Below are 22,330 nucleotides of genomic sequence, written 5' to 3' on the forward strand. Positions count from 1 at the left end.
ACGGGGACACGTCTGGCACTGCAGGATCTGAGTCCCTGGCGGCGTAGTGTGTTACTGATGGTAGCCTGTGTAACGTTGGTCCCAGCTCTCTGTATGCCATTCACTAGGTCCCCCAGTGTGGTTATGGGATTTTTGCTCACCCTTCTTGAAATCATTTTGACCCCACAGGGTGAGATCTTGTGTGGAGCCCCAGATCGAGGGAGATTATCAGTGGTCTGATATGCCTTCCATTTTCTAATTATTGCTCCCACAGTTGATTTCTTCACACCAAGCTGCTTGCCTATTGCAGATTCAGTCCCAGCCTGGTGCAGGGCTACAATTTTATTTCTGGTGTCTTTCGACAGCTCTTTGGTCTTCACCATAGTGGAGTTTGGATTGTGACTGTTTGAGGTTGCGGACAGGTGTCTTTTACACTGATAACAAGTTCAAACAGGTGCCAGTACTACAGGTAATGAGTGGAGGACAGACGAACCTCTTAAAAAAGAGATTACAGGTCTGTGAGAGGCAGAAATCTTACTTGTTTGTAATTAACCAAATACTTATTTTCCACCAAAATTTGAAAAAAAAATTCTTTCCAAATCAGACAATGTGATTTTCAGGATTTGTTTTCTCATTTTGTCTCTCATAGTTGAGGTCTACCTATGATGTCAATTACAGGCCTCTCTCATCTTTTTAAGTGGGAGAACTTGCACAATTGGTGGCTGACTAAATACTTTTTTGCCTCACTGTATATTATTCTCTGCAATATATTTCTGCAGGTTATCTCTTATAATGCCCTCAAAAACTTTGCACACTACTGATGTCAGATATCAGACAGTAGTTGCCTGTATCCACCTTCGTACCTTTCTTAAATATCGGTACCACATCAGCCATCCTCCAATCCTGTAGCACAACCTCTGTTACAAGAGAGTCTAAGACTATGATATACAGTGGTCTGTTAGTTACTAAGCTCAATTTCCTCAGTATCCGTAGATGAATGCCGTCTGGGCCGAGGAATTTGTCAAATATGTTTAATTTTCTCAGACGCAGACATACTTCTTTTCGAGTTAAACTAGTTATATCAGGTGGTGAACTTTGATTTTTGCCTTGTTGAATGATCCCTGGAACAGTAAGTTCATTGGTGAACATGTATGACAAGTGCCTGTTTAATATCTCAGCCTTTTCTTTGTCCTCTATAATTATCTTGCTATTATCGTCTTTTAAGGAGTCTATACCATCTGATTTTTTCTTTTTGGCGTTGATGTATTTATACAATTTTATGGAATTTATTTTAATGTCGTTGGCGATTTGTTTCTCTGTAGATAACTTTGCTAGCTTGATTTTTTTTTACATTTCTTATTTAAATCTTTATACTCCTGAAATGCTATTTCTGTATTCTCGGCCTTCAAGATTTTGAATGCCCTTTGTTTTTGTCTTATTAAACTTTGTACTGTCTTATTTATCCATAATGGTTTCCTTTTGTTCCTTGCCATTTTATTATCAGAGGGTATATGTTTTCTACAGGATTCTAATAATATTTCCTTAAACATGCCCCATTTATGTTCGGTATCCCCAGTTACCATGACATGGTCCCAGTCTACACAATTAAGATCTTCTCTTAATTTTTTAAAATCAGCTTTCCTAAAGTTCCAGGTTTTGCATTTCCCCTTTTGAATGTTTGGTCGAAAATTACATTGAAACTTACCATATTATGGTCACTGCATCCCAAATGCTCCCGGACCTATAGATCTGAAATTGTATCTGGTCTATTTGACAGAACTAGATCCAGCAGATTATCTCTTCTGGTTGGTTCATCTACCAGCTGAGAAAGGCAATTGTCCTGAACTGCGAATAAGAATTTGCAGCTTTTAGCACAACCAGAAGATTCTATGTCCCATTGAATGTCTGGATAGTTAAAATCCCCTATAAAGGAACCTATTATTATTTGCTGTTTTTTTAATTTGTTTCAGCATTTCGTCCTCTACCTGTTCAGTTATATTAGGAGGCTTTTAACAAACTCCAATTAGCAGCTTTCCATTATTGCCATCCCCTTGTACATTTACCCATACTGACTCAACATTTTTGCAGCTCCCATCAATGTCATCATTGAGCACAGGTTTTAAGTTGGATTTTACGAAAATACACACCCTTCCACCTTTTTTGTCTTTCCTGTCCTTTCTAAATGTAGTGTAATTCTCTACGTTTGTCACTCAGTCATGGCTTTCATCCAGCTAGGTTTCCCATCACATCATATTTTGTGACTGTCATACGAGTCTCCAGTTCAGCCATTTTGTTTGCGAGACCTCTTGCATTTGCTAGCAGACATTTAATACTATTAGCACATTGGTTACTCCTACTCAGCTCCCTACTTTCCTTGCATATCCCAGCCCTCACTAAATCCTCATTAACCCCTATGGTCTCACTCTCTCTGTCTACTCCATCTATCCCATTATTAGCACAACTACCCTCCCTCCCCCCAGATCCTAGTTTAAAAGCTCCTCCATCCGTCTGACCAGTTTTTCCCGAAGCACAGCTGCATCCTCCCCATTGAGGTGCAGCCCATCCCTACCGTAGAGCCTGTAGCCGACAGAGAAGTCAGCCTAGTTCTCCATGAACTCAAATTTTTCCTTCCTGCACCAATTTCTAAGCCACTTATTTATCTCCCTAAGCTTCCGCTGTCTCTCTAGTGACACTCGTGGCACTGACAGTATTTCTGAAAACACCACCTTGAGATCCTGGCCTTCAGCTTCTCTCCTAGTTCCCTGTAATAATTTTTAAGGACCTTCCATCTCCCTCTAACTTTGTCATTGGTACCGATGTGTACCATGACCGCTGAGTTTTTCCCAGCCCCACCCAGCAATCTGTCTATCCGATCCACTATATGTCAAACCCAAGCACTCGGCAGTGGCACACTGCCCAAAACCCAAGCACACTGTTTGGCATTCACTGTCTCGGTGGGAGATGACCCTGTCTGTCCACCTAATTATAGAGTCTCCTACCACCAACATCTGTCTGGCCTTTGCAGCACTCTTTTTTCCTCCTTCCTACAGCAGTCGTTTTTGCTGGTTGCTAGGAGCAACATCCTTCTGTAGTGATCCCATTCCTGGGCCTGCATTCCTAATATCAGCCAAACAGGCATATTTACTAGGTTGTGCCAGATCAGGACTGGGCTCTCTGGCACTTTTCCCCCTATTCTTCTAACTGTTATCCAGCTACCTACTTCTCAGTCCTGATTTTCCCCACCTCCACACTCCTCCATATCACTAGTCCCAGCCAGCGCATGCTCAGTGAGCTCTAAACTCCTCTCCAGGTTTGCAATGCTCCTGAGTGTTGCAGGCTGCACATTTAGATCCATTACCTGAGTTTCCAAACATGTAACTTGCTAACATCGAGAGCAGACATATTGTCACCTCCCCTAGTTTCTCTCTTCCTCAGTTCTTCCTCAGATATAATTAATCCATATGGTCAATGTGGAGTCCTACTTCAATTGAGGTTGAGGTGTTCTTTCTCTCTTCCCCGGCTATAATTAATCCTATTTGTTCAATGTGGGGGCTGATATGTTCCCTCTCCGGAGATGTCTTATGGATTTTAATTTTTCTTTATGACACACATGTTAAGGTTTTTGATGCAGTTTTTGAAGCCAAAAGCAAGAAGTGAAATCAAGAGAAAAAGAAGTCTAAGTGTTTTTTTTACAGGTATCTTCCATTAATGATTATTTTCTGGTTTTGAATTAAAAAACTGCATCAAAAAACTTGAACATGAAAACCCAACCTTCGGGTATGTGCAAACGCCGTCTTTTCATATACTGGCTATGTTTTTCCTGAAAAGTTTTCTTTGTCTTTCTCATACTTTTTGCCGCAGCTTTTCCACCAATGTCTATTTTTTTATTTTGCATATGAAATAGTGGTGGTTTGCAAATGGAATCCATTTGAAGACTGGTCAAGTCAATTCTTTTAGCAGTTTCACGGTTTTCATAACCTGAAGCGGTTAAAGGGAGCCCGTCACATGATAAAAACACAATTATCCTGCAGATAATGGGTTAATCTGCATGTTAATAGCATTCTGACCCTGCCTGGCACCGGCAACTAGACCCCCTCTGCTGGGAGGAAATCAACTTTTTTCCTCCCTGTAGCATTCCAGTGTTAGTCATAGGAGTGGCGCTGGTGCGGTTTCAGTCACCGTTCTGTGTATAGTGAGCAGCACTTGTAACTGCTCCCCCGGCTTTGACTGACAGCAGCTCATCATGAGAGTCAGCTGTCAGTCAGTGCTGGGGGAGTGGTTACAGCCTCCGCTCTCCATACACAGAGCAGTGGCTGAACCTGCCCCGGCATTAATTTTCTATTGGCATTTGGGGTCTAAGTGCTGGCACCAGGCAGGGTCAGAACGCTATTAACCTTCAGATTAATGCCATGTCTGCAGGTTAATAGCGTTTGTTCACGTGACAGGTTCCCTTTAAAAGAAGGTTAAATAGATGAAACATATGCACAGCCAGTCTTCTTTCTCATTTTATTCTTAGTTTTGTGGCGGTTTTGCCACTGACATTTTTTTTATAAATATAAGATAGTGATGGTTTCCAAACAAAAGCCGCCTGAAGAATAGTGAAGATAGTTGTGGAGACACGAGGGTCAGTGGGTGCTCTCGTCCGCTGGCCTGACTTTCTTTAGAAAGACCGCATGGACCAGGGCTCATCCCACTGAATGTCCATATTCCTTTCTCGTGGGCAGAATACTACTCAGACAACACAGGGTGAGGGTAACACTGTGCGGCAATACTGCAATACTTTATTGAACCACCAATAGACAATAACATTATAGTACAGTCCCAGCAAATACAGAAGATGGTGAAAATTACAGAGTCTCACCCTTCTGCTGGCTTGCTGGGAATTAGAACATCTGCAACTTCAGGGCTTCCAGGGCCAACTACCCCAACGAGTGGTACCCCGCTTTTGGCAGGCACCCACAGAGAGGAGGTAGCGGCAAGCTTAGGAAGCTGACAGAGTACATTGATGTATGTGACCAGGTGACTTGATTGTCCCAACTTGGGTTCTGCAAATGTTTTTGAGGGTTCAGTTATGGTCAGTGGAGCGGATCTGTATTCCTCCAGTTGGTGACATGGTTCACTGGCTGCTGTTCTGTAGAGTCTCCCTGGAAACAGAGGCAGATCCCCCTTTTATAGTTCACAGCTCTTATTCAGGCATTTTTCCACAGGATTGGAGGAAGGTGGGAGCAGGTCATCTCTCATTGTTCGAGTGCATATTTTGTCCTTTAGTGTTTACAGAACAACAAGCTGCATGGACTGATACAAAGGGTAATCAACATTTAAACAAACATTGATTTTTCAGTTATCCTATGAATTTGTTCCCAAAGGATAGCAAAACAATAAACTGTAGGGGCTGATATAATAGGTAAACAGCAGCCATTCAACAATTCAAGAAAAATAAAAAGCAGTGGGGTATATACAGTCCTGGGAGGGATTCTACAATACATACCAAAAGGAGAGAACCTCCACTAAATAACCCTCAGTAACAGGACCTAAAACTTAACTTTTATTAAATATATATAAAGGAGGGTGTAGAAATAAACCAGTTATTGCTTTGCCCCCAGTTTGCTAATTTGACACTTTATATTCAGCAAAATTTGCTGCTATTCCTAAATCAATGGCCTCTCGGGTGCCATAGTTTATAAGCAAAACAGGGAAAACTATTAAAATAAGTCCACCCTACATGTTTGACCATTTACATGGCATCATCAGGGGTAGGGACACAAATACTAATGCTAACTAACAATTCAACAAGCATCAATTCAATCAACAAAAAGAGTCAACGTTCAGACTCATATGAATAATAGCTCATGTCCCTGGGCCTACTGAAAAAATACATCTGGCATAATTAAGAAGAAATGCTGTGTCGTCACATTAGTCCTTTTAACAGTTTCGTGGTTTTTGAAGCCTGAAGCAGTTAAAAGAAGTTACAAAAGACAGAACATATACAAAGGAAGTAATTTTGACATTTCTGTGCATATGTTCATTATTTTTAATGCTTATTAAGCTCTTTTTCATGTGTGATGTGCACATAGCATTCGTTAGGATAGGTTTTCAGTCTCAAAATAGAGAGTTTCCATTTATTGACAACCAGTAGAGATCTGTAAAATGTTGAAAAATAAAGGACAACTGGAACAGGAAGTACAGATTTAGTCCTTTTCCATCCTGTTCTGGATGGATATGTGTATGGATATGTGACTGCTCCATCTATCTATTGACATGTTGGTCACTGTTGTGTATACTTATTTACTACAGTCACATGCCCAACTCAGCTGGAAGAAATAAGAAGATTGGTTGGAGAGCCAAACTGTAATAGAGGAGAAGTGCTGGAGATCAGCAAGGTCATTATGTGTTTTTTTATTTTATTTTACACCATGCTGGACTGTTTATGAAATAAAGGTTTATGTCTTAACACCTCTTTAAGACTAGTTAACCCTTCAATTCTTAGAAGAATGTATGCTCCTCATTTGCTGTAGAATACTAGCTCAGAGTGTTGTGATATAATGTACAGTTGTGGCTAAGAGTTTTCAGACTAACACAAATTTTGGTTTTCACATAATTTGCTGCTTCAGTGTTTTTAAATCTTTTAGTCAGATATTTCTATGGTTACAATTATAAGCATTTCATAAGGTTTTGAACTTTCATTGTCAAATACAGCAAGTCTATGTACAGACACCCTATTGACAGTGCTGACCCTTATTTCTCAAGATTTCTACAGTTCCCCCTAGCATGCTGGATATCAGATGTGGGCAAATCCTAACTGGTGACAACCCGTTCTTACTTAATCAGTTCTTGGAGTTCATCATAATTTCTGTGATTTGTTTGTTTTTTGAGGACTAACCACAAGTTCTAAATGGGATTGAGATCTGGGGAGTTTCCTGACCATGGACCCAACATATTAATGTTTTAATCAACGAGCGATCTTTGGGAGAAGTTGCTCTTGAAGGATGTTTAGATACTATTTTTTATTCATGGAAATGGAAGTGTTCTTTATATAAAAGGAAGTGTTGGCACCCATGAAGAGTCCTTGCATGCCGTGACAATAGAGAAGAAAGACTGCCATCTGCTGGAGGGGCGAAACCAGGTGGAACCAATTGGTACCAGAAGAACTGCAGGGAGAGCGACTTCTTGTGCTGGACCTGGTCAGGTGCCTCGCAATTCCAGAGTTCCTGGATATAAAAGCCCTGCGCCCCAAACCACAGGGGGAATTTGGTGCCAAGGAGGAAAGTGGAGCAGACACAGACGAGAGACAGCTCTGATTCCAGTGTGACAGGCCGCAGCGGAAAGCCTACGCCACCCAGGTGCCAATCATCGCCAGATAAGGTCCAGACAACGCCCGGTGAGTCCCAGGTACCCGACTATGCCGGTCAAGTCCCAGAGTCCCGAATTGCGCCAGTCATGTCGGAGAGTTCAGACTGTGCTGATCAAGACCAGAACCTTGCCCTACGCCGGTCAAGTTCCAGAGGTCAGACGAAAACCCGTCAAAAGTTGGGACCTAGTCCATTCCACCCAAGGCCCAGGAGACGTCCGCCGACAGTAAAGCACCAAAGACCCGCAAGGAGATGACAACCAGAGGAGCATGCCTGCGGTTAAAGAAAGACAGCTCAAGTGAGCAGGGCCATCAGTTCCAGCTATAACATACAGTATCGGGGTTGGCCTTGGTTAAGACAACAGGTGGGGAGAGGGCTGGTAGGTGCATGATAGGCTCAATGTGCTTTAACAGACTTTTTCAGAAAGACTTGCACCCTAGCGGAAAAACCCGGTGACCCCCGCTAGGGCTGGAACTTCAGGAAGATCCAACGTTGTAACTCCCATGAACATGTGTACCACCCTCATAAGGAGAACATTAGCAAAATAGATTGGAGTGTTTCCCTGTTATTATAATTGTAACGTTGTATGGTTCATTGTTGGTTTGCACTGTTTAATAGCATTGTTTTGTAACTATTGTAAATTTCCGCTGCATCTGAACAGAACTAAACCATTCACTGACTGTCCCTGCCTCGTGTTTTCTGTGCGTTGCATCTGGTGACCTGCAATATACTTACAAAAAAATTACATGGAACTCATGGTAGCATACTTTTCTTCTCCAATCATTCTTCCAGATGTCCCAAACAGTCTGAAGGAAGCTTCATCATAGAAAATAACTTTGCAGGACATACAGGGATAGGACTGCAGACGACTGGAGTTATTTTCTCTGATGAAGCCCCCTTTAGACTTTTTGTGATATCTGCTAGAGTGATTGTCCGAAGAAGAAAAGGTGCGCACTATGAGTTCTGTGACATGCCAATAGAAAAGCATGCTGAGATCATTCATGTGCAAAGGTTGCTTTTCATCCAAGGGTGTAGGGTCACTCACAGTGTTGCCTAAGAACGCTGCCATAAATAAAGAATGGTATCTAAACATCCTCCAAGAGCAACTTCTCCCAACAATGCGGGAGCAATTAGGTGATGAATAATGCTTTTTCCATCATGATGGAGCTACAATGCACAAGGCAAAGTGATAACTAAGCTACTTGGTGAACAAAACATTGAAATTTTAGATCCATGGCAAGGAAACTCTCTAGTTCTCAATATCATTGAGAACCTGTGCTCAAGCCTCAAAAAGTGGGAGGACAAACATAAACACAAAAATTGTGATAAACTCCAAGCACTGATTAGACAAGAATGGGTTGTAATCAGTTAGGATTTGTCCCAGAAGTTGATATCCATTATGCCAGGGCGAATTACAGATGTCTTGAAAAATAAGGGTCAACACTGTAAATAATGAGTCTTTACATAATCCTGATATATTTGTCAATAAAAGATTAAAAACTTGTGAAGTGCTTATAATTGTACTTCAGTAACCATAAAACATCTGACTAAACAATTAAAAGACACTGAAACAGCAAACTTTGTGAAAATCAAAATTTGGGTCAGTCTCAAAACTTTTGCCCACGACTAAAGTGGCTTTGCTGTACTACATCGGCATGTTATTTATGGGCCTGGGTTGCAATTAAAATAAAATATAAATAGATGTAGAATTTCTGGATTACTTTTATACCATGAATGGTTTCCTCGTCTTGTATAATGGGCATTTTGCATAAGTCATATGATATCACACAAGGATTATGATACCACAGGGACTGAAGAAAAGCAGTGATGCTCAAATCTCTGAGTAATTGCCATGACCGAAATAAATGAACATACCACACCCTGTTGGACAAATTTGTGGCTTGCGTATTCCACAAAACTTTAAACCTTGACTGTAGACCAATTAAAGCTGTATGGCTGGAGGTAAAAATATTGATTAAGGAAGAAATAATAATCCTTTTAACCCATACGGCAAAAGGTATATTCATTACTAATTGCCTTGTGATTTGTGCAACCTGCCACTCTATTCCCTGAGCAGCACTAGCTGCTAATGAGGCTGCAGGTCAGCAGCAATCCATATGGGGAGCACTTAGAATAGAGCACGTCATGCACATGCAAACATATTGTTGTGTGTATAATAAAGCCATGTATTAAGAATTCAGCTGTGCATTCAATTCATTTACACTACATTACAGGAATAATATCTAACAACAGGCTGTACAACAAAATGTATACACACCAAAATGTCAAAAAAGGAAATATTTATTAAATATAAACAATAGAAAAAATGTTTGTATGTATTATTTTCTGCAATTTAGGGCAGTATCATTTATTTCTACTCAGAATTAATATTGTGCATGACTCCAATGTCCTTGTGTAATCTTGTATTGAATGGTACTGGTCTATCATATTGTTCATGTGATTATGTTTCATACTATGTCTGTTTTTAATTGTTTTTAAACTTCCTTTTTAAGTGTATTTTTAGTAATTTTTGCTTTTCTTTGTATTTAATGCATATCTCCTTTTTGACATTTTTGGTGTGTATACAATGTGTTGTATATGCCTCTTGTTAGGTATTTGTTTCCCACTTCATATCCATCCATCTATATTATATTATGTTATTGGCTGAAAGACTCCAGTCCTTATTAGTATAGGACATATATATGCCTTCAGTACATACTAATTTGAGGACATACAAACCTACTATGTGCTGCCTGCAGACAGTTCTCTGGGATCCTGGTGTTATATTTTTCTATATATTGATAGATAATATTCATCAATTTCCTGCATCAAGTCTAGTTACTAGTGACATACCATTCCAGAATTTATAACTAAAACTTGCCACAAAGAAGTATTCTTTTGCATTGAATGCATCTGTGAATGTAAGAAGATGTTGATTTCTTGCAGCAAGTTTCGATGTTTGCCATATTACAGTGGTGAGGATTCTGTGTGCTGCCATATGGTGTCTATTGATGTGGTTTTGCCTTATGCATTAGCCGGACTGGATCCCTCCTCTAAATCCCACACCCTACATGCTTCCCTACTACAGATAAAGGTAGAGAGGAGGCCATGTATGCACCTGACTCTCTCCAGGAAAATCAATGTTGGGCATCTGATGCATGTGTGGTCATCTCTCCATTCTTACTAAGCTGGAAAGGACAAAAAAAAAAGGCACCCAAAATGGGTGAAGTCCAAAGACAGGTAGATAGGTGGCCACTTTTATGAAGGGATGGATACATATGATGACATCTACAATGCTTGGGCAGCTAAAGCATAAGAGAAAAAGGGCTGTCTGTAGACAAATGTGCACCTTCCATGCAAGTAAAAATTAGCAAACTGACTGCAGGGCTCTTGCTTGCCCTCACCGCCCATAACTAGTAGTGAACAAATTTGCTCCTTTATATGTGACCAGCAGCTACTTCAACTTCTTTTTGCTTTTTTTTCTGCTATGATCAAGATATATATGTTGGGTTCTGATTCTGTACTTCCAATGATATTGTCAATGCCATACAACTAAGTCTAATTAGAAAATATGAAAAGTAGTAAAAAAAACTGCACTGATAGAACAACTTTGAAAAACGATAAGATTATGCTTGAGGGAACAAATGGAACATTGTCATCATTGGTGACTTTTTGTAGAAGTGTGGCAAAAAGCATATTTTAAATCATTTTTACAATACATGTCTAAGGCACATCATTGTAAATCCAACTGGTCCTGTCCCACCATTATGTAGATGTAACATGTCATTGGACACATACTTTGCTAACTATAGAGTTGCCTTTGACGGAGTCTAACTTTATGAATAGAAATTAAAAGGAACCTGTCAGCACACTCACATCACTATAACCGAAGACTGCATGAGATAGTGACCAGCACACTTGATACAAATTCTATGTTTAATTCGAAATGCATAGTTTTAAAAAGATGTGGGCTCAATAAAAAGTGTCAATTGGGTGGCTCTCGTCTTGTCGCTGCTAGACTTGCTTTGATTAAAAGATTTCTACTGATTTGTTTATATGTAAAGACCTGTTAATGAAGCCAAGCGGGGCAGGAAGAATTCAGAAAAGCATGACATTATGTCAAATACCCAACTGTTAGAGCAATGGCTATCACTATCAGAGTTAAGTGGACATGATCATCATGACAGATGACTAAATTGACAAAGCTTACCTTGCATCTTTTCTAACACGAGCCTTTTCAAATGAAAACTCTGGTGCGTTACTTTGGTCATATGTTCTTGTGGTGGGTTCAGCAGAGACTCCTTCTTTAGCACCTTTTCGTTTGCTATTATTGAAAAATCCTGATAGTGTCTTAAATGGCGATGTCTGTAAAGCTCTTGAAGGTGATATATGGCGCTTTGTAGTTGGCGAAGCAGTCAACATTTTAATAGCTGGTGTTATGGAGTTGCCACTATGAGAGCTGATCACGTCCTGCAGTTTGTTTAGTTGGACACACTTGCTTTGAAGCTCCTCAGTGATTTCTGCAATGACTTGAGTCTGTTTGGTAAACTTTTCCTGCAGTTCGTGAACTATGTGTTCTTTCTTTATCAGCTCCTCATCTTTTATTTTTAGTTGTCTTTCCAGTTCCCATACTTTTCCTTTTGTTGGATCGATATTACAGAGTTTGCTGCAGGAGCTAACAGAAAGGTTCATCAGTTGTCCATCTGGCTGCCTCAGTGGCTTGGGTTTCATGGAGCCATTTCCCATTTCCCTTGATACCCTAAACAAAGACCACAAAATTAATTAATCAGTTTTCCCAAGCCAGTGGTATGACAGCAAACTGTGCTTTAAGCATTTTTCTTCCAGTTAAAATGAAGGCAAATTGATTTTCTCCTAATTCCTTAAGAGGTAAACATGATACTTGAACAAAGTCATTTTCTCATTGCTTATAATGTACTACTTTTACTTAGACTGGATTTTGTTCTGTATCCTTTTCAATATACTTGTTAACAACAATCCCTCAAATAACATTTCACATTAAAATGAACACACATTATTTATATATCGTATTTTACTATTATTACATATAAATAGATGCATGCTGTTTTCAGCTCTGAAACTGTTTAGAAGACCTTTTCTCTATGAAAGCCAAAATTATCACTAATCTAAAATTCTATAGTAGCAGATAATGTTGAGTCCTGCTAAGAGAATGACTATTATCTTGAAAGAAGGTGGCCACCTGATACGAACAACTTTCAAGTATTTTGGCAATACAAAACAACGCCCCAAATGTCTGATTCTGGTCCTCTATGAGTACAGTTATAAGGAATATTAGGAGTTGGTTTAACTGCTGTCACACCTAAATTGTTAGTTTTTCTATGGAGTATGGTTTTAAACTTTATTGACTTTAGTGGTTTTTAGTTTCTCTTCACGAGTAATGTTATTGGCAATGTTGCGTAGCCAAGCTAAAAGAAGTGATTACGTGGGTTTTCCTCCGGGCACTTTATTGCTGGGAATTAAGATTATGAGCACCACCAGTAACAGTAAGGGTGCTTTCACATTGCGATCTCTGTCCCCGTCGGGGCATACGTCCTAAAATTCCCCGCAAAACGGGGTCTGGATGTATGCTGTGACGGGGGCCATAGACCACATCGTGACGGCAGAGCGAACGTGCGCTCTGCCATGCACTTTTTTCGGGAGTGTACGCCCACAGGAGGAGGATACTCAGGCATAGGCACAGTTCACTCTGCCGTCACAGCATACTGTACGTCCAGACGCCATTTTGTGGGGAATTTTAGGACGTATGCCCCGACGGGGACAAAGAACCCAATGTGAAAGCACCCTAAGGGATGACAATATCTGTAAAACAGGAGTAGCCAGCTCACCAAAGTAGTTTGCAATTCTCAGGAGCTCGGATCGACGCCAATACTCAGGTGGGTAGATAAGTAAATGAAGTAGAGATGGATGAAGTTACATTGATAAAAATTACTGAAATTGTATGCATTCATATTAAAAATTCCACAAAACATCCATAACTGTCCAAAAGCAATGCACCAACAATGCGTTTCTAGTGCATATGGCACCCTTAGTCATGGTCCATGACTAAAGCCCCCGTCTCATGTAGCGAGATCGCTAGCGAGATCGCTGCTGTGTCACGGTTTTGGTGACGCAACAGCGACCTCACCAGCGATGTCGCTATGTGTGACACTTTGCAACGATCAGGTCCCTGCTGTGAGGTCGCTGATCGCTGCAAAGTGTCTTGGACCATTTTTTGGTCGTTGCCCTCCCGCTGGTCAGCACACATCGCTGTGTGTGACCAGCGATCAGGCTGGTAACCATGATAAACATCGGGTTACTAGGGGCACACGCGCACCTAGTAACCCGTTGTTTATCATGGTGTGGCAAGACGACTCGCTCGGCTCTCCTGGAGGCAGACTCAGGACACACGTTCTCAGGTTTCCTTTCTGCTGGTTTATTATCAGCCATAAACTCATGCAGGTTTCACAGGAAAACAAACATGACCCCTCTGGGTTAAACGGGAAAAAAAAACAAAACAAAGTATAACTCAGTCCATAGATGAGCGGGTTCCGCCCGCTCTCGGTAGCATAAACTGCACTGCTAAAGTCCATGTGAAAAGCTCTGCAGCTTCCACAATACTCTCTGGAGACTTCCCTCTCCAGACCACACTTCAGAGAAAAAAAAAAAAGGGATTGAGCTTTTACACATTGCTCAGCCACATCCTGAGGGGAGGTAGGGGGAATGGCGTCCCGCCCTCTTTGCCATTCCCATAAAACCGCACACCCTTTAACAGAGTAAGCCTACCAGCATATAACACGCTGGCAGAAAAATAAAGTAGGTCTTAGTTCACACAGGAGAGCATCCTGAGTGACACATACCTCCCCTCACATATAAAACCAGTGACACTGTCACATATTACCCCCCTCTGCCCAAAGCCGGGGGTTTGGGCACCATCTGACACCAGGCAGGGAATCCTAGAGAGGGCATCTGCATTCCCATGTAACTTCCCGGGCCTATGCTCCACGTGAAAGTTAAACTCTTGAAGCCCTAGGAACCATCTAGTTACCCTGGCATTTTTACCCCTCTTCTCCCTCAACCATCTCAACGGGGCATGGTCTGATACTAATCTAAACTTCCGGCCTAGTAGGTAATATTTCAGTGTATCCAGGGCCCATTTTATGGCTAAACACTCTTTCTCTACTATGGCGTAGTTCTTCTCGCAGGAGGACAGCTTTCGGCTTAGATAGAGAATGGGATGTTCTTCCCATTTCTTGGGAGAGTACAGCCCCTAGACCAACCTCTGAAGCGTCTGTCTGGACCACAAATTCTTTCTTGAAGTCTGGCGCGACCAGGACCGGCGGCTTGCACAATGTTAGCTTCAACTGTTGAAACACGGTCTCCGTTTCTTCCGTCCATTTCACCATGGTTGATTTGGTGCCTTTTAGAAGATTCATTAGTGGCGCGGCAATCATGGCAAAATTCGGGATAAACCGCCGGTAGTATCCCACCATTCCTAGGAATGCTCTCACCTGCTTCTTCGAGAGTGGTTGCGGCCAGGTTTGAATTGCCTCCACTTTCTTGATTTGCGGCTTTATTTCGCCTCTCCCAACAACATAGCCCAGGTACTTGGCCTCCTCCTTCCCGATGGCACACTTTCTTGGATTTATGGTAAATCCTGCCTTCCTTAGCGCGTCCAGAACGGCCTGTAGTTTAGGTAGGTGACTAGCCCAGTCTTGGCTAAAGACCACAATGTCGTCGAGGTAGGCTGCAGCATACTTCTTATGTGGGGCTAAGATCCGATCCATAGCCCTCTGGAAAGTGGCTGGGGCCCCCTGTAGTCCGAACGCCATCCGCGTGTATTGAAAACACCCATCAGGCGTTGAGAAAGCCGTCTTCTCCTTAGCCATCTGGGACATGGGGATCTGCCAGTAGCCCTTCGTCAGGTCGAGAGTGGTGATGTACCTCGCCGGTCCAAGCCTCTCGATGAGTTCGTCGACACGGGGCATCGGGTACGCGTCACACTTGGATACCTCATTCAGCCGGCGGTAGTCATTACAAAACCTCCACTCTCCATTGGGATTCGGCACGAGGACGATTGGGCTCGACCACCCACTCTTTGACTCCTCTATTACTCCGAGGTCTAACATCCTCTTCACCTCGGCCGAGATCACCTCCCGGCGTGCTTCCGGAATCCGATACGGCTTCAGATTCACTCTTACGTGCGGCTCTGTCAGCACATCATGCTCTACCACTTGAGTATGCCCCGGCAACTCTGAGAACAGCTCCCGATTCCGCTGTAGTAATTCTCGACACTGTTGCTTCTGGGCAGATGATAGAGTCTCTGCAATAGTGACCTCCTCCACCTTGCCTTCTGGTGCGGCTCCCAGGCAAGGAGTTTCCACAGGTTCACGGTCCCGCCACGGCTTGAGCAAATATACATGATATATTTGATGCGGCTTTCTTCGGCCAGGCTGGTGGACTTTATAATTAACCTCGCTGACTTTCTCCACCACCTCGTATGGACCTTGCCACTTGGCGAGGAACTTGCTCTCGATGATAGGGATCAGCACCAAAACACGGTCCCCGGGCTGGAACTGTCTTAGTCTCGCCGACCGGTTATAGACCCCCGCCTGGGCTTCCTGCGCCTGGAGGAGGAGATGTTCCTTCACGATGGGCATCACCTTTGACATTCTCTCCTATAACTGGGTGACATGTTCGATGGTACTCCGGTGTGGTGTGACTTCAGCCTCCCAAGTTTCCTTGGCGATGTCTAGGAGACCTCTTGGATGCCGCCCATATAGGAGCTCAAATGGAGAGAAGCCAGTGGAGGCTTGAGGAACTTCTCTGACCGAGAAAAGCAGAAATGGGAGCAGGTAGTCCCAGTCTCGCCCATCCTTTTCAACGACCTTCTTGAGCATCGCCTTTAAGGTCTTGTTGAAGCGTTCCACTAGGCCGTCCGTCTGTGGATGATAAACCGAGGTCCGAAGCTGAGTTATCTGAAGGACTCTGCAATGCTCCTTCATCACCTTGCTCATGAAGGGGGTTCCTTGGTCTGTCAGAATCTCTTTTGGTAGACCTGTCCGAGCAAAAATATGGACCAGCTCTCGGGCTATACTTTTACTGGACATGTTCCTTAGGGGAACCGCTTCCGGATACCGAGTCGCATAGAACATGATGACCAGGATATATTGGTGGCCCCGAGCTGATTTAACTAAGGGGCCCACGAGGTCCATGGCAATCCTCTCAAAGGGAACCTCTATCACAGGTAGTGGGACTAAGGGGCTACGGAAGTGGGAGGAGGGAGCGGTTATTTGGCAGGTGGGGCAGGACCTACAATAGTTTTGAACTTCTCCATAACACCCTGGCCAATAAAACCTTCTCAATATCCTCTCCTGAGTTTTCTCGACCCCTAGGTGTTCCCCCAGAACATGTGAATGGGCCATATCTAGCACCCGCCGTCTGTATGGCCCCGGCACTAACAGCTGTTCCACTATCTCACCGCCCCTCAGTTTGGCCACCCGATATAGCAACTCCCCCTGCACTGCAAAGTGGGGGAATCTGTTGTCGGCCCCCAGCTCTTGGGCAACCCCATTACATACAGTAACCTGGTCGAATGCCCCTTTTAAGGTCAGGTCTCGAACTTGAGCATGCCCAAAGTTCTCTTTGGACATATCTAACGCAGGGAGGTCGGCCTCCTCGGTCACCGTCTCACCCTCATCACCGACAAGGACGCACAGTGGTAACTCCTCCATCTGAGACTTCGTCGGGGGTTCTTCTTCAAGGACCTGGCTTTTCCCCATACTACTTAGTCCAGTTCCCTTCCCCCACAAGTCCCAGAATAAGGAAAAATCACGGCCCAATGTGACGGGATGTATTAGGTCCTTTACTACCCCGACTTCATGGGACTGGGCACCACAGTCTGACCCCACTGTTACTGTGGCCACGGGATAGTCCTTGGTGTCACCATGGATGCACCGAACGCCCAGGATTTTGGAAGGGATCAACTGGTGGGGAAGGGATGCTCTGATCAGGGTCACCAGACTCCCGGAGTCCAACAGCCCAAGCACTTTTACTCCATTAATGGACACTGCACACGCCTGCGGCCCCTCGCCGGGTTGACAGTCCACGCTACAGGCTGGATAGGCATAATAGGAGACCCGTCAGCCTAGGCTGCAGTCCATGGGCTCAGGGGATATTTGACACCTGGCGGCTACATGTCCAGGGTTGTGACATCGCCAGCAAACTATATCTTTACCAACTGTTCTAAAGGCACCTTCAGTAGGAGTGGGACGTCCCCCAGTGTTGGCTCTAGACCCCTTCCGTGGTGAACCTGCCCCCTTTTGGGTATCCCAGTAGGGAGAAGTGACTGCATCCGGTTTCCCAAGAGATCTCTCGACTACCTGGTACCTCTCTACCAGGCCGATGAAGTCATCTGCGTTCTGGGGATCACCCTGGGCAACCCAGGTCTGTACTGGCTTGGGAAGGGAATGCAAGAACCTGTCAATCACCACCCGCTCAACCATCTGGGCCGGAGTGGAGGACTCCGGTTGTAGCCACTTCTGAACAAGATGCAGGAGGTCAAACATCTGCGAAAGAGGGGGTTTGTTGCTAGCATACGCCCAGTGATGAACTCGCTGAGCTCTTACCGCCATATTTACTCCTAGACGTGCTAAGATCTCTGTCTTTAGTTTGGCATATTCCTTAGCATCTTGCAGCGCCAAGTCAAAATACGCCTTCTGGGGTTCACCCTATAAATATGGCGCCAGAACCTCTGCCCACTGTGCTGGAGGAAGTCTCTCACGATCAGCCACCCTCTCAAAAACAGTCAGAAATGCTTCTACATCATCCCCAGGGGTCATCTTCTGCATGGCCCGCCTTACCGCCTTCCTGACGTGAGAATCATTGTTATGCACACGCCCGGACTGACTGGCGTGTGCGGGTGTTGTGGTTCCACTGGACCATGGACCGGAGAGTGCCTGGAGGGGCGTGACTAAGTATCTGGCCGATCCGACCAAGGTGGCACGACGGCATACGACGCCAGTGCACCAGGGAGAAACCGGGCAGAGGGACCAGGTGCTACTCCAGGTCAAACTCCGGACACGGGGGTTGACCCACACTGGGATTACTGGAACAGGCAGGTTAGGCTGGCACAGACTGGTGGATGTAAGCAAACACGGCAGGTATGCAGATGGGTGGATACAGGCGAGTATGCAGGCAGGGAGGTACTGGCCGAAAGGACGGGCTGGAGCACAGAAAGGTTAAGACCCAGTACAGACTGGGTCACAGAACCGCAGATGCGGTAGACAACCACAGCAGAGAGGGAACGCCCAAAGCGGTGGGCAAGAACAGAGCAGGACGGGGCTGCAGGAGCAGCGAGCACAAGCAGGGCAGGACAGGACTGCCGGAGCAGCGGGCAGAAGCAGGGCAGGACAGGACTGCCGGAGCAGCGGGCAGAAGCAGGGCAGGACAGGACTGCCGGAGCAGCGGGCAGAAGCAGGGCAGGACAGGACTGCCGGAGCAGCGGGCAGAAGCAGGGCAGGACAGGACTGCCGGAGCAGCGGGCAGAAGCAGGGCAGGACAGGACTGCCGGAGCAGCGGGCAGAAGCAGGGCAGGACAGGACTGCCGGAGCAGTGGACAGAAGCAGGGCAGGACAGGACTGCCGGAGCAGTGAACAAAAGGGTCAGAGCGGAGCAAGGCTGCCGGAGCAGTGAGCAAAAGGGTCAGAGCGGAGCAAGGCTGCCGGAGCAGTGAGCAAGGAGTCAGAGCAGGACGGACAGGGCTCTGTTCACACGGAACAGACAGGAAGGGAAAGGCAGAGCCAGATACCCACAGGGTATTTGCAGTGAAGTAGCAAGTGGACCACAAACTCACAAACGGGAGTACAGAGACAACAAGCAGGAGTTAGGTACGAGTTCAGACTCTGCAGAAAAAGGAAAGGAACGGACATAGAGGCAAAACAGGTAAAGGATAGGAGAGAGTTCAGACTGGAACTGAGTGTACGAAAGAGACCGACACTGCAGCGGGATACAGGAGCGGGTCTGGGAATACGGCCCCCAGAGAGGCGGGACGAACAGGCAAGGAGCGTGTTCAGACAGGACAGACAAGATACAGGAACGGATCTAGGTAATCGGCCCCTAGAAGGCGGGAGGAACAGGCTAGGAGCGTGTTCAGACAGGCCTGGAAAAACAGCCTCCAGGAAAGGCAGCAGGCAAGAGTACACAGACAGGACTCAGTTCAGACACGGGAACTGACACCGCAAGGCAGGAGACATAGACAGGACTCAGTTCAGACAGAAACAGATACCGCAAGGCAGGGACACAAACAGGACTCTGTTCAGACGGGAACAGATACCGCAAGGCAGAGACACAAACAGGACTCTGTTCAGACGGGAACAGATACCGCAAGGCACAGACAGGCAGATCTAGGAATACGGCCCTTAGAAGGTGAAAGAACAGGCAAGAAGCGTGTTCACAAGAACAGACCACAGTTCAGACACAGAACTGGAAAACAGGCAGGAAAACAGGATAGGACCTGGCATGTCAGAGACAAAAAGCCGACTGACAGGACACAATGCTCAGGTGCCATCTTGAGGAAGAAGGTGGTATAAATACCCAAAGATGGACAGCAATAGGCTGAAGGTGCAACAGGGGCGTGTCCGCAGCAGGTACAAGAAACAGGAAGTTCAGCGGGCGTCGCCCTATGCAGCCAAAACAGACAAACAGACAGCAAGGAGGGAAGCCAGAGAGACATTCTGGACTGGAGATCAAGTGCGCGCTCTTGCACAGTGGGAGATGGACCACCATGCAAGGACGCCGCCAGGTATGTTACAGTACCCCCCCCCTTACGCCCCCTCTTCTTCAGGCCTGCCAGAATCTTCCGCAGGGAATTCGAGGACCAGTCGTTCACTTCAAGGAGATCACTTCCACTGTCCACAGGAAAAATTGATCTCATCTGGTTAGCTAGGATGCTACCTCCTATCCAGCCATCCTTAGCAACAGACGAAACGGGTGGAGTACCAGGAACAGCACACAAGGAAGTCTCTCTCCACATATTTTCAGGTGGCACCCCAGAGGGTACAGGAGACAACTGGAAGTCCCTCACCGGGTTGGAGGGGGACAGAGACTTGGGGGTAATCTCTGCTTCGAGGTACATCTTGTCAAGCTCACAGGAAGAAATAGACGGGTTATCAGGTACATAATGAGGAAAAGTCACTGTCTCTTTATTATCTGGTGGTACCCCGGAGAATTCAGGAAACAACTGGAGGTCCTCCGCCGGGTCAGAAGAGTGCAGAGGCTCAGAGAAAACATCTGCTTCAGAGTACACTAGGTCGGACTCACTGGAGGAAGCAGGCGAGGTATCGGGTACCGAGTATAGGAAAGTCTCTGTCTATTCACCACCAGGTGGCACCCCGAAGGGTTCTGGAGACAACTGGAGGTCCTCCGCCTGGTCGGAGGGGTGTAGAGACTCGGGAGTAACCTCTGCTTCGGAGTACACTAGGTTGGACTCACTGGACGAAGCGAGCGAGGTATCAGGTACAGAGTAAAGGAGAGTCTCTGTCCTTTCGCTACCAGGTAGCACCCCGAAGGGTTCTGGAGACAACTGGAGGTCCTCCGCCTGGTCGGAGGGGTGTAGAGACTCGGGAGTAACCTCTGCTTCGGAGTACACTAGGTTGGACTCACTGGACGAAGCGAGCGAGGTATCAGGTACAGAGTATAGGAGAGTCTCTGTCCTTTCGCTACCAGGTAGCACCCCGAAGGGTTCTGGAGACAACTGGAGGTCCTCCGCCTGGTCGGAGGGGTGTAGAGACTCGGGGGTAACTACCACTTTGGGGTACCCATTGTCAGGCTCACAGGACGAAGCGGACAAAGTATCGAGTACCGAGTGTAGAGAAGTCTCTCTCCATTTGTCATCGAGTGGTATCCCGGAGGATTCAGGAGGCAACAGGGGGTCCTCCGCCATGTAGTAGAGGTGCACAGACTCAGAGGTAACCACAGCTTTGGAGCATCCTTGGACATGCACACCGGTTAAAGTGGGTGAAGCATCTGATGCCGGGTGCAGGAAGTTCTCCTGTGTGGAGTCTGGATGGGCAGAAGTCTCTTCGGGCAGGAGAACTGGTGCACTACCCACGCACATTACCCGTTGGGGCTTCTCCGGGATACAGGGAGATGAAGCTTCAGAAGGGACTTCAAGGTTGGGGTCAGGAGGTCTCAGGGAGGACAGACCCTGGTGTGACGGCTTGCCTCTACGTCTAGCACGTCTGGACTGCCTCTTGAGGTTGGGAGAAGTATTCCGGAAAGCGTAGTCACCCTGTGAGGATTCTGTTTGGGCAGTAGTCTCATTGGGCTGGAGGACTATTGCGCTACCCACACACATTACCCATCGGGGCTGCTCCGGGATATTGGGAGGTGAAGCTTCAGCAGGAGCCTCCGGGTTAGGATCATCGAAGACCATTAGAAAGGCCACCAGGAAGGCCATTAGGTCCAGGAGGATCGGATCCTGTGTTTCATATAGGGGGTTGATCCATTCCAAGGCATCACCCGCCAGGTAAGACATAATGAATGCCACCTTAACCCGATCGGTGGGAAAACATAGAGGGTAGAACTTGAAGTGTAGCATGCATTGCTCCACAAATGCACGACTTTGTCTTGGATCCCCATAGTAACGTGGCGGATCCGCAGGAACGAGAGCAGATAGATCCATCTGGACGGGTGCGTAATTCGCCTGGAACTCAGCTGAGAAAAAAAAATAAATTTTATTTATTTATTTTTAATGCATGTATTCGCTGGAAAACTTCTCAGAGAGCGAAGGCCGTGGGGCTCAACGGGAACCATGGCCTGAGCATGCTGTTATGCACACACCCGGACTGACTGGCGTGTGCGGGTGTTGTGGTTCCACTGGACCATGGACCGGAGAGTGCCTGGAGGGGCGTGACTAAGTATCTGGCCGATCCGACCAAGGTGGCACGACGGCATACGACGCCAGTGCACCAGGGAGAAACCGGGCA

At 45.7% G+C, this 22,330-nt stretch overlaps 1 protein-coding gene across 1 annotated transcript in view; it reads right to left on the bottom strand.

Annotated features, from left to right (window-relative positions):
• Nucleotides 1-22,330, bottom strand: part of PRKG2 (protein kinase cGMP-dependent 2) — a 229,760-nt gene that overhangs the window by 185,439 nt on the left and 21,991 nt on the right. The window contains exon 2 of the mRNA XM_073637005.1: nt 11,539-12,087. Coding sequence (XP_073493106.1) covers nt 11,539-12,074 — 536 coding nt within the window. The 5' untranslated portion in view covers nt 12,075-12,087. The remainder of the gene's footprint in view (nt 1-11,538; nt 12,088-22,330) is intronic.

Source organism: Phyllobates terribilis, unplaced genomic scaffold, assembly GCF_046119375.1.
Source record: "Phyllobates terribilis strain yellow unplaced genomic scaffold, ASM4611937v1 Scaffold_1__5_contigs__length_1240528914, whole genome shotgun sequence".
Lineage (NCBI taxonomy): Eukaryota > Metazoa > Chordata > Amphibia > Anura > Dendrobatidae > Phyllobates > Phyllobates terribilis.